Raw genomic sequence first — 12,338 nt, 5'->3', positions numbered from 1 at the left:
TTATCTCTGAAGTACCAATAGAGTAGAAGTCATTCACAGAAACTCAGCAAAATAAGTGTTTTGAACCAAAACAAAATATAACCCCTGCATTTTTCCAGCTGTGCATAATCATTATATCTATTTGCTTTTTACTAAATTTGTTTTCATGCCAGTTAGGTTGAAAACCTGTGTCCACATATTTTTTCTTTTTCTCTCACTTTTAGTGTGTGTGTGTGTGTATGTGTTTTGTCAGACTGGAAGTAGGTTTTTCCCAAAACTAAAATTATTTGATAAGCATCAGTTTTAAGTCTGAGAGTCATTCTAGATGGTCTAATGAAAACATGGTTCTTTATTTTTACCATTATTTAAGATTTTAACTAATGCTTATTTATAACTCAGCATGAAATAGTTGGATTATGTTTCTTGTTCATACTAAGTGATAATTTCTGTGTTCACCACCTGACAGAAAAAGTACATATAAGCAGGCACATGCCATCACGATCAGCATCTTTTGTGGACACAGAAGATCTAAACTCAGCTTATCAGGCTTGTGCAGCAAGACTTACCCCGCTGAGCCATCTCCCCAGTCCAGTCCTCAGATATTTTTGCTTCCCTTCCAGGAATTTGCTGCATTAACAAAAGAACTGAACGCCTGCCGGGAGCAACTTCTAGAGAAAGAGGAAGAGATCTCTGAACTCAAAGCTGAAAGAAACAACACAAGAGTGAGTATAAAACTGCCTCTTCCTTAGACCTAAAATAAAAAATTTCCTCCTCCCCATAACTGATGGCTATCCCCACAATGCAGGACCCACAATCCCCATGCCATCCCCAATGAGAAGGGTCCCTTTGGAGGAAGGGCAGGGATGAGAGTAAGGATGGTCCCAACATGTGCTGTTTACATTCTGAGTATGTTCGTAAGTAATAAAAAAAAAAAAAAGAAAAAAAAAAAAAAAGATGGGTACAGGTAGTAGGGGGATTGGCTATGTGAAGGCTGCTGGCTGATACCTCATTGGCACATAGGGACTTGCTGGGCAAGCGCTGAGAGTTCACAAGGCTCTGGGGAAAGCTAAACCTAAGTCTAATCAGGACATCCAGGAGCCCCAGGCTGAGGGGTGGGAGCGGCCTTGCTCCTGCCAGTCTTGAGACCCAAGGTAATAGGGGTCTAGGCTGGCAGCAACAGCAGCCTGGGGCGGGGGCAAGCGGCCTGACTCCTGCAGGGTCAGGACAGAGGTTATGGAGTCTAGGCCTGCTGCGATGTCCTGTAGCCATGCTACTTAGGTCATAAATTCACCCAGATATCTGCAAAGTTCAAGCCCAGCCCTTCCCCATATAGCTCCCGGGTGTGCTTCCAGCTCCTTCTACCTTCAGCCCAGGCCTCCCCCCACCCCACCCCACCTGCCACAAAAAGACTGGCTCACCACTGTCCTGGGTTTTTTCCTCTTTTCTGGCCCTGGGACTGTTCATCTCCCAGCACCCGAGGTTTTCACCACAGGTAAAGTTTCCTTGTCCTTCTTACCCAGCCTGGAAAGAGAAATGTTGCTTTTTCCTAGACCCATGGACTCTTAGACCACATGGATGTTTCCACTGTCCAACCTTTGGTTCTTGAACTTTTCCTTTCCCCAACTGTGGTGATTTGATTCAGGTGTCCCTCATAAAGTTAGGTGTTCTGAATGCTAGGTCCCCCACTGATGGAAATTTAAGAATCAAAGCCTCCTGGAGGCAGTGTATTATCAGGGGCTGGCTTATGGACATTATACACAGCTTCCTCTTGCCAGTGTTGGGCACACTCTCCTGTTGCCCTTGTCTGTCTGATGTTGGCCAGGAGGGTATGTCCACTTCTGCTCATGCCATCGTTTTCCCCTGCCATCATGGAGCGTCCCCTCTTGTCTATAAGCCAAAATAAACACCTTCTTTCCCACAAAAAAAAATAAAATAAAAATGTTAGTAGTGTTTCTTTAGTGATATTGTACTATCAGAATAGGCTTTGTGAAATAAAAATTATATGGCAATATTAAAATAAAACTGCCTCTTCTTGACTCAGAGTCCAGTGTACTGAATAAAGTAAACACAATTTCCAGAGTACTTTAATAGAAAACAACTCAAGTCAGTTACTTTAAAAAGTAGGAACACGTAAATGCTATGAACTCTATAGAAAGACAAGAAACCCAAATGTTCTCATTCCTTCTGGCCTTTAATTTATTGAGCTGTACAAAGAGCCTATGCTATATGAGATGCTAAGATGGGGTGGCCTGACTTTGTCCACACTTCATTCTAGCGAAGAATTTTTTTTTTAAACAATGACAGGGTACATTGCTCAGTTGTAGAATATTTAACTGCAGATAGAAACAACCAGCACAAAAGGAAGCTAGACATGACAGACTAGTAGGAACCCTGTGCAGATTGTAAGAGGCCTAACCTTTACATCTTTCAAGATGTATAGGGGACTGCCAGTTAAATATGCATTCTATTTTGTAGGATGAAATTCATATTTTCTACTCTTAGAAATTCTCGCATGTTACCAATTAGATGCTGTGTCTCATTAAAGTTCAGAATTGGATCACAGAAGCTATTTTTTAGAGGAATGAAGAAAAAATTCCCTAAATTTCAAAAATACGTATAAACAATCACATAACTAATAAGGTAATGTGATTTCTCTGTTAAAAGAAAATACATACCATTTGGGGGTAGGTATAAAATATAACTTACATATTGAGCTACTGAAAACATATTTTAAATAACATAGCCTAATCATATCAGTACTAAAAAATAAACCATGGGTTGGAAGGATGGCTTAGTGGTTAAGGTGTTTGCCTACAAGGCAAAGGACCCAGGTTTGATTTCTCAGGACCCACGTTAGTCAGATGCACAAGGGGGCACATGCATCTGGAGTTCGTTTGCAGTGGCTAGAGGCCTTAGCATGTCCATTCTCTCCCTCTGTCTTTCTTTCTCTCTCTCTTCCCCTCTTTGTCTGTCAAATGAATAAATAAATAAAATAAAATATAAAAACATTAAAACCATATTTAATGGCAAAATTTATTTTAAAATTATTTAAATTTAATTATTATTTAATTATTATTTAATTTAATTATTTAAAATTATTTTAAAATTGCTTTTAAAGAGAAATACAAAAGCATAGCTCCCAAAGTAAGTATGCATTTGTAATATGAGCTAGAATTCCATTATGGTTATATGACCAAGCTCAGTTAATGTCCTTATTAATTAGTGCCATACTTTTTGGAGAAGGGAATTTACACATGTGCATTGAGATGTGGATGACACAATCACATAGAGTATTACAAGAGCAGTTTGGATCATCTTATCATTTCTTAGGTGATGTTTCAAATCTCTCTCTCTTCCTGTTTGTGTGTGTGTGTGTGTGTGTGTGTGTGTGTGTGTCTTTGTTTTTAACCTAACTACATTTTCTTGCAAATTTAAAGATTGTTTTTGACCAATTTATTTGGCCCTGTACCATAGTTTGTATTTATTACTTTCAGCTAAATTCCATTATATAATATAGCACAAGAAAAAAACGAAAGTACTGGCCTAGAGAGATGGCTTAGTAGTTAAGATACTTGCCTGTGAAACCTAAGTACTCATGTTTGACACTCTAGGTCCCACATAAGCCAGATTCACAGTGACACAAGTGTGCAAGGTTGCATATGTGCACAAGGTAGCATATGTATCTGATTCTAGTGAAATACGATTGCAGTGGCTGGAGGCTCTGGCACACTAATTGCCTGTCTCTCTCTCTCTCTCTTTCTCACCTTCTTGCACTAAAAGCAAAAGGGTTCAGTCTGTTGGACTTGCCTCAAAAAATACCTTTTTAAAAGTGAAAATATGATTCAATAACTGAGAATAAAGGAAAATATATACCTTTCTTTATGTTTTCAATGAGTCTTTACATTTAAAACATTAGACCATTTTATAGGCTATGTACCTTTCTCCTGTCTGTACTATACCTTTCCTGTGTACAGTTATGTATGCATTTCCACATCCTTTTGAGGAAACAGTATGCTTGTCCCCATTTTACAGGCAAAGTAAATCAACTAGAAAAGTTCAGAAAACATGCCAGAAATCATACACATAGTAAATAGCATAGATTTTGAAGGTTATGAAATCTAAAGCCAGATCTTACTCCACTGGCCACAAAGCCATTGGCAGTTTTGCCCAAATTTTCCTCGTGGATATATATAGCTTAGCAGAAACATTGCTTAAGAGTCAGGCCACTGCCAAATTACAGGTGTCTTTCTGTTGTAATTGTGACTGAATACAGAGAACTAGAAGATAGGATTTTAGCATCCACATAATTTTCACTAGAATCTATATTTGGGGTTGGTAGAAAATCCAGCAATTACACAAGCACTGCTGTCTTTGCCCCTGCCAAAGGCATTCAGTGGAACATGGTGAACTACACTTGAAATCTTGAAATATCTGCTGCAATCAGAGGAAGAAAAAAAAAAGTTTAGAACAACAGAAATAGAAGCCATTGGTCATCTGCATGAATAATAGTTACTTTGAAATATGAATACAGCTAAAACATTGTTGTATCTTCCTTATAGCAGTATTGTGAAGGACTTTTGTTTATTTTATCAAGGAAAATGGACTTCTGAAACCTTCCTTTCCCAAGGTAGTGATTATATAACAATTGTTAAATTGTGTAACTACCTCTGACTTTCCTCTATCCCAGAGGAAAAATATGTCCAGGGTGGAAAATCAAACATATTTTCCCTTTCTCATGTCCTATCAAGTGTTGTTACTGTTACAGACTCTATAATGCATGAGGTGGTTTCTCCGTCTACATGCTGCATTGTATTTACTTCTTGCTATATATATCTACCTATTGCACCTAGAAAGCAGCAAAACAAAGAGCCTCTATTTCTTGTTATGTCTAGAAGCTCCATGATGGCAGGGGGAAATGATGGCATGAGCAGAGAGTAGACATTACCCCCTGGACAACATCGGGTAGATAACGGGAACAGGAGAGTGTGCCAAACACTGGCTTGGGGAAACTGGCAATAATACCCATAAGGCTACCCCCAACAATAAGCTCCCTCCAGGAGGTGTTAATTCCCAAATCTCCATCAGCTGGGAACCTAACATTCAGAACACCGAAGTTTATGGGGGACATCTGAATCAAACGACCACTTTCTGCCTCTAACCCCCATAAACTGATATCCATACATGATATAAAATACAATGCATTCAGTCCAACTTTAAAGGTCCCCATAGTTTTTATCAATTCCCATGATGTCCATACATCCCTATATTCCAAGTTCTTATAAATGAGTCATAATACCAAAAAAGAAGCTCAAAAGCCCCATAATGGCACAGAATAAACATTCACACTGCAAAAAATGGCATTGGGCATAGCAAAGAAATACTCAAGCAATACAAGATTTAAACGGGGCAAATAGCAAGCTCTGTACTTCCAAGTCCAACAACTCTAGTGAATGACAAATCTCCAAGTCTGATAATTCTAACCAGCAAAAAGTCTCTGGCATTCCAATTCTGCCCCTCCAGCTAGGCTATCCACAGTCCTGGAAAACTTAATCAGGACTGGCAGAATTCATTAGCAGCCATCTCATGGTCCCAGCATCTCCACTGCAATCCATGGTTTATCCTCATGGCCCCACGGGGTCTCCATGAAGCCATCCAGCAAGCCTGCTTCACATTGCCCATGGCCATTTCCAAAACACAAGACTGTGTTGAAAACTCAATGACACTCTTTCCAGAATTTTTTTTTTTTTTTTTTTTTTTTTTTTTTTTTTTTTTGGTTTTTTGAGGTAGGGTCTCACTCTAGCCCAGGCTGACCTGGAATTCATTATGTAGTCTCAGGGTGGCCTTGAACTCACGGCGATCCTCCTACCTCTGCCTCCCAAGTGCTGGGATTAAAGGTGTGCGCCACCACACCCGGCCCAGAATTTCTTATACTCCACAATACCAGGTAGGGTACCAATTTGTTAATCCAGGAGTGGGGGAATAAAGCAGACTTTAAAGAAAAGGCATCCTTGAGTACTCAGACCCCTTCAAAAGAGTCTACATTCTTCCTATTGCCCCAGTGCAGGTCAGCTGGCCCAATCTCAAAGGTTGTAATCTCTCAATTGCAGCTCAACAGGCAGCAGTTCACCCAAAGATTTTTCTTTCTGTGCCATACCCCTCTGCTCATACCAGTTCATTTCTATTCAGAGCAACCCTGCACAACTTCTGAGGACACAGGCATAATAGCAAGCAAGCTTTTCACACAACCTGCTATCCCAGTCCAAGCAAAGCTCTTTCTCATCCTCATAAGCCAAACTTCACAGACCACAGATCTTACTGCATCCATGTCTTTCAACATCAAGCTGTACTTACAGCACTACAAGACATCTCTTAAGCCAAGGCTTAAAATCCTTACACATTCCTCTTGAAAATCAGCTCCAAAAGCCACAAAGGCAGGTGTCTAGCAGCAATCCCACTCCTCAGTACCACTAAACTTTTGCAGTCAGGTTCGCATTGCTGGTAGAAATCACCCAACCAAGAGCATCTTGTGGGAAAAAGAGGTTTATTTTGACTTACAGGCTTGAGGGGAAGCTCCATGATGGCAGGGGAAAATGATGGTATGAGCAGAAAGTAAATATCACGTCCTGGCCAACATAAGGTGGGCAATAGCAATAGGAGAGTGTGCCAAACACTGGCAAGGGGAAACTAGCTAAAACACCCATAAGCCTGACCCCAACAATACAATCACTCCAGGAGGTGTTAATTCCCAAGTCTCTATCAGCTGGAAACCTTGCATCCAGAACACCTAAGTTTATGGGGAACACCTGAATCAAACCACCACAGTGTACAAATATAATCTTATTTGAATACCCATCTAATAAAAGGTGTGATATTTAAACATTCTTCCAAAGTCAAAGGACTTAGGTTGTCCATGGTATTTTGCATTTCAAGCTATAATTTAGTAGTGTAATGTTCCCAATGATGCATGGTATTTGTGTGACATATGTGCATGCATGTATATACTGTGATCATTTAAAAGAAAGTCAGACATTGATAGTTGTTCTGGTGCATACAATCTTCTGAGTATGGCAGAGTGGACCCTCATCATCCTCTGCAAGATTTGACAAGTATGAGGGAAAGACCCAAGTCAAGTTTAGAATCAGTAAACTGCTGGTGACATTTTAGATCTTAGTCCTTTTACATCTTTGTCATCAGATTTTCTTCAATATAGTTATATTCGCCACTATTAAAACCTGAAGGGTTGGAGAGATTGCCTAGTGGTTAAGTGGTTGCCTGTGAAGCCTAAGGACCCTGGTTTGAGGCTAGATTTCCCAGTACCCATGTAAGCCAGATGCACAAGGTGGCACATGCATTTGGAGTTTGTTTGCACTGGCTGGAGACCCTGGTGTGCCTGTTCTCTCTCTCTCTCTCTCTCTCTCTCTCTCTCTCTCTCTCTCTCTCTCTCTCTCTCTCTCTCTCTTTCCTTCCTCTTTCTGTCTTTTTCTCTCATGAAACCCACTATGTCAGGTTGATGAGAAAACTATTTTCATTCATTCATATTTATTGCAAAACATAGTGTTTATGGAAATAGGCTGAGATTCACAAAGTTTATCACTTTTTCCACCAGATTATTGGTTGAGTATTGAAGAGCTAATATCCAAAAAATATGGTATTTCCTTGCATATGTTTTTCACTTTTGCTAAATTTTTGTAGACCTTTTAAAGGAGAGTTTTCTGATTGTTATATCATAACTAACCATCCTAACACTTAATGGAAAAAAAAAATACTTTGCTTATAGTCTTAGTGGAAAGGATTTGGAAAGAGGGCAATAGGTAGGGATGACTTTTTATTTGCAGCATGGTATTATTTATTTGCAGCATGGTATTTTAGGTCTCGGCTAGTTTGTCCTCATGGTTGCAGTGCTGATGAGCTGGGTAAATATTTCTTCTATCAGAAATGGAAAATGCAGGCACTACTCTAAAGTGTTTGGCAACTTACATGGCATAAGAACCCATACCATAGATTATTTTAACCTGCCAACATGCTTTCTGTGAATAAAGGGTTAGAACCACCTATTCACAGAATTCCTGAAAGTGAACAACTCTTAAAGCAGGAATGGGCCAGACCTAGCAGAAAATCTGCATGAGATGACATCTACCTGGGAAAGGAACATCTAACTGTGGGGTTGCTTCTTTATTTTACTGTCAGGTCAGGCAATATTAAGTGGGTGTTTGTATGAATGAACCTATCTATGGCCCCCACAGATTATTTCCCTCAGTGTGGCTGGATTTCCTAGATGGTAGCTCTGGAATCTAAGAGCAAATCTGTCAAGACTCTGCCAAACCTTTAGCAGACTTTTAACACCTAGACACACAAGTCACAGATTTGTCTGCCAGCTTATTATGCTATGCATACCAGTCAGACGTCCATCAAAGTTCAAGGAAAGAGAAAATACCCTCCAACTTCTCAAAAGCTGGAAGCACAAATAATTTGGGATAATTTTAAAGATCACCACTAGTAGATAAAAGAATTATAGCAAATAGTCATGGTATTAGCAAAAGAATGTGGTCATATATTTTTTTCAAGATTCTCCAACTTCATTTAGATTTTAAATATTTGTAAGTATGAAATAAGTGCAGAACTGAAAAAGCCTAGAAATAAGTTTTTGAAATATAGATTTATTTATTATCATTTACATATTATTATCAACATTACAAACAACATAACCTTTTTAGAACTCCTGTAATGGATTACCCATCAATGAAACCATAATATCTGTTAGAATAATCCTGCCCAGCTTTGTCACTGCAGACAGAAGTATTTCATTCCAAGGGAAATAAGAATATAGTCCAGGATCAGTGTCTCAGTTTTCTTCTGTTATCCCAAAGAACTAAAGCCACTAGTATTTGCAGTATTTCCCTATGCCTGAGTGAAGATAGTGCTGCTTTAGCCATCTTTAAGGAAATACAGAAGCTAACTCAATTTTTGCTCCATAACTTATGTGTTCCCTTATACCTTAGCAAAGAAACTTATTTATTCACTTAATCCAGGATATTATTGAATTTATATTTTAATTAATCAGTAGAGGAAATAAGCATAGCATAGTCTGTTGCTTAATATCAACATAAATCCAGTGCATTTCTTAAATATAGACTGTCAATTATTGTAACTAAAACCATTATTTTTTCTAGGACCAAAATTTAGTTTTTATAGTGTTTCTCAAAGTTGCTGAAGCAAAACTCTCAATAATGCAGTCTTCTTTACATATATATATATATATATATATATATATATATATATATATTTTACATACAAATAGGGTGGAACGACATCTTTTTTCCAGAAACAGTGTGTTTAATGATGAGGTGAGGCAACATAAGACAAGGTAATTTAAAATTTTATAGATGAGGGTCACAATATCACTCGTATATTTTAAAAATATTACTCAAAACCAAAACTGCATCTTCTCTGAAATGTGCTGTATGGACTTCTAATAAACACACATGATTATAAAATGCCTGTGGTATTCTTAGAATAAAACAAATAAACTTAAAATTCATTATATGAAATATAAGAGAGAAATATAGGGAAGAACCTATTCTAACATTCTCTTCTTTCCATTGTGGCATATGTTGTTTTCTTCCTAGAAGACTCTTACGCTTCCTAACCATGCTATCATATGCAAGTGAATTGACTTCTTGGACCGCCACTTTGGCCTCCTGGGGCTCCTCTCTGGTTACCACAGACTTCAAAGCCATTCATCCCTGTTTAATCTTAGCCCAGTCAGAGGCAATGTGCTTTCATTGGTTTCACTCTCTTCTATGCCCTGCTTGGCAGCTCCTTTGTAAGATGGAAAAACCAACCCCTTTCAAGGTTGTGGTGTCCTTTTTGGGATATAGTGATCACACAGGCATTGACAAACAGATTTTTGGAATGGTCTCTTGTTAGGCTAATAATACCCAGGGTTCTTTCAACAACACCGTGGTTTCTCTGCCTTCAATTTCTTGTTTATTACAGGAATCTGAAGTTTTTTCAGCATTATTGGTAAAGTGAGTTCTATGAATACACATGTGTTACTTACGTCATCTTGATGGTAGGTTACTTTGGTAGAAACTGCCTTCTCACATTCTCCCTGAAGTCTCCTCTTGTATAGTGTAGGAAAGGCTGCTTCAAACTTGAATCTTTTATTCAGCTTTTTATTATTATTAATTAGTTTTGTACTCAGTGAAAACAGTCAAGTTGGTACCATTGTTAGCCTCGGCCATGTCCTAACCCCTCCTCCACATCCATATCAAATGTTTTCTCCACCACGCCTGATGAGTTGTCTTGGCTCCTATTTCTATACATATTCTAGGCTTCTGAGATTACAAATGATCAAAATTACACATTTCTCTTAATTGAAGACTTTGAATCATATTTTTATATATACTTTCATGTTTTAAGTTAGAATTAGGAGACAGAGAGTGGTTTGGAGAGTGGAACATAGTGAACAGATTTCCTTTTATAAAATAACTTCTTTAGGTGGAATAATCACATATTCCCTAAGACAAATAAGGCTAGAAAAATTAGAGAAGCAGGGAGTACATCAAGTTAACTCACACATTTGAATCTTTCAAAATGTCTCTTTTCCAGCTCTTATTTGACTATTTTTGTCATTTTATGTAAAGAATTGTATATAAGACACCTGTTATGCAATGTGTTTATCATATTCTATAATTTAGTATACATTCATACATCCAACTGTCATCTCTCTCTTATGTCTTAGGATCTCATAACAATGCTGTTATAAGCAACTGGAAGAACACTCGAATTCCCTAAATAAGCCTTGATCCAGAATTTAAAAACTTAACTCTCCTCATTGTCTTTAAGTTTTTCATGGTAGTTCAAAGCATCAAACTTACCTCATTATCTTTATATTTTCCATGATTTTCAAAACAAGGTATGACAGTGATGACTCAGTATATCAAATCTTGCTTTCATAGTACTGTAATTTGAACACAGCACATGATATTTTCCTTCTTTGATATTAATCAGACAATTTCTCCTATCAAGTCTATAACCAAGATATCCATTTTTTTCTGAAGAAGTATACCTATAACTAAGGGAAAGTTTGCTCTATTAAACTATTATTTATTCATTCAACAAATAAAAATAAACACTTACTACATATACTCTTTTGGGCATTAATGATTCGGAAATTAACAAAAGAGAGAAAAATTTCTTCCCTTTTGGTTTTATGTGAATATTTGAGGATATACTATTAAGAAGGTAAATATCAGATATACACATTAGGTATGAAACAAATGTAAATGAGGAGAAAGCTATCAAAAGCCAGACTGTAAAGATTGGAATCCCTGGGGCTCATTGGCTAACTAGTCTAGACTTATGACTGAGCTGTAATTTTAAACAGATTCTTTTCTACAAATAAGATAGAAAGCAACTGAGAACGACCCCCAACATCAAATTCTGACTTCCACTTGCACTCTCACGTATGTGTCCTCACACCTTCACCCTAACACACACATATACTCTCACACACATATTAACAAACATACATGCAGGCACACCACATATACATGCACAAAACACTGAGTCTGGCTACATGAAATTCTAAAATTTTGGAAACATATATTGGAAAAAACACTTAATTGAATAATAAATTCATTAGGGAGTATTACTGGATGTTGTGGTCCAGTTCATATTGCTGGTAGAAATCACTCAACCAAGAGCAGCTTCTGGGAAAAAGAGATTTATTTTGTCTTACAGGCTCAAGGAGAAGCTCCACGATGGCAGGGGAAAACGATGGCATGAGCAGAGGGTGGACATCACCCCCTGGCCAACATAAGGTGGACCACAGCAACAGGAGGGTGTGCCAAACACTGGCAAGGGGAAACTGGCTATAACACCCATAATCCTGCCCCCAACAATACTCTCCCTCCAGGAGGCATTAATTCCCAAATATCCATCAGCTGGGAACCTAGCATTCAGAACACATAAGTTTATGGGGGACACCTGAATCAAACCACCACATTCCGCCTCCGGCCCCCATAAACTGATAACCATACATGATGTAAAATGCAATGCATTCATGTAACTTTAAAAGTCCCATAGGTTTTTTTTTATCAATTCCAATGATGTTCATACATCCCCATAGTTCAAGATTTTTTAATTGAGCCATAATACCAAAAAATAACTTCAAAAAACCAATAATGGCATAGAATAAATATTCACACTGCAAAAGATCATGTCAAAGAAACACTCAACCAATACAAGATTTAAAACAACCAGGGCAAACATTAAATTCAAATTCTAAGTCCAACAACTCTAGTCAGTGACAAATCTCTAAGTCCGATAATTCTAACCAGCAACAAGTCTCTGGC

At 38.0% G+C, this 12,338-nt stretch overlaps 1 protein-coding gene across 20 annotated transcripts in view; it reads left to right on the top strand.

Annotated features, from left to right (window-relative positions):
- Ppfia2 (PTPRF interacting protein alpha 2) overlaps positions 1-12,338 on the top strand; it is a 441,464-nt gene that overhangs the window by 256,933 nt on the left and 172,193 nt on the right. For all 20 annotated transcript variants that reach the window (XM_045152128.1, XM_004650146.2, XM_045152145.1 and 17 more), the window contains one exon: positions 600-701. In XM_045152128.1, coding sequence (XP_045008063.1) covers positions 600-701 — 102 coding nt within the window. The remainder of the gene's footprint in view (positions 1-599; positions 702-12,338) is intronic.

This window comes from Jaculus jaculus, chromosome 6 (assembly GCF_020740685.1).
Source record: "Jaculus jaculus isolate mJacJac1 chromosome 6, mJacJac1.mat.Y.cur, whole genome shotgun sequence".
NCBI lineage: Eukaryota > Metazoa > Chordata > Mammalia > Rodentia > Dipodidae > Jaculus > Jaculus jaculus.
The sequence above is the reverse complement of the archived record's forward strand: the minus strand, read 5'-3'. Positions and strand labels throughout refer to the sequence as shown.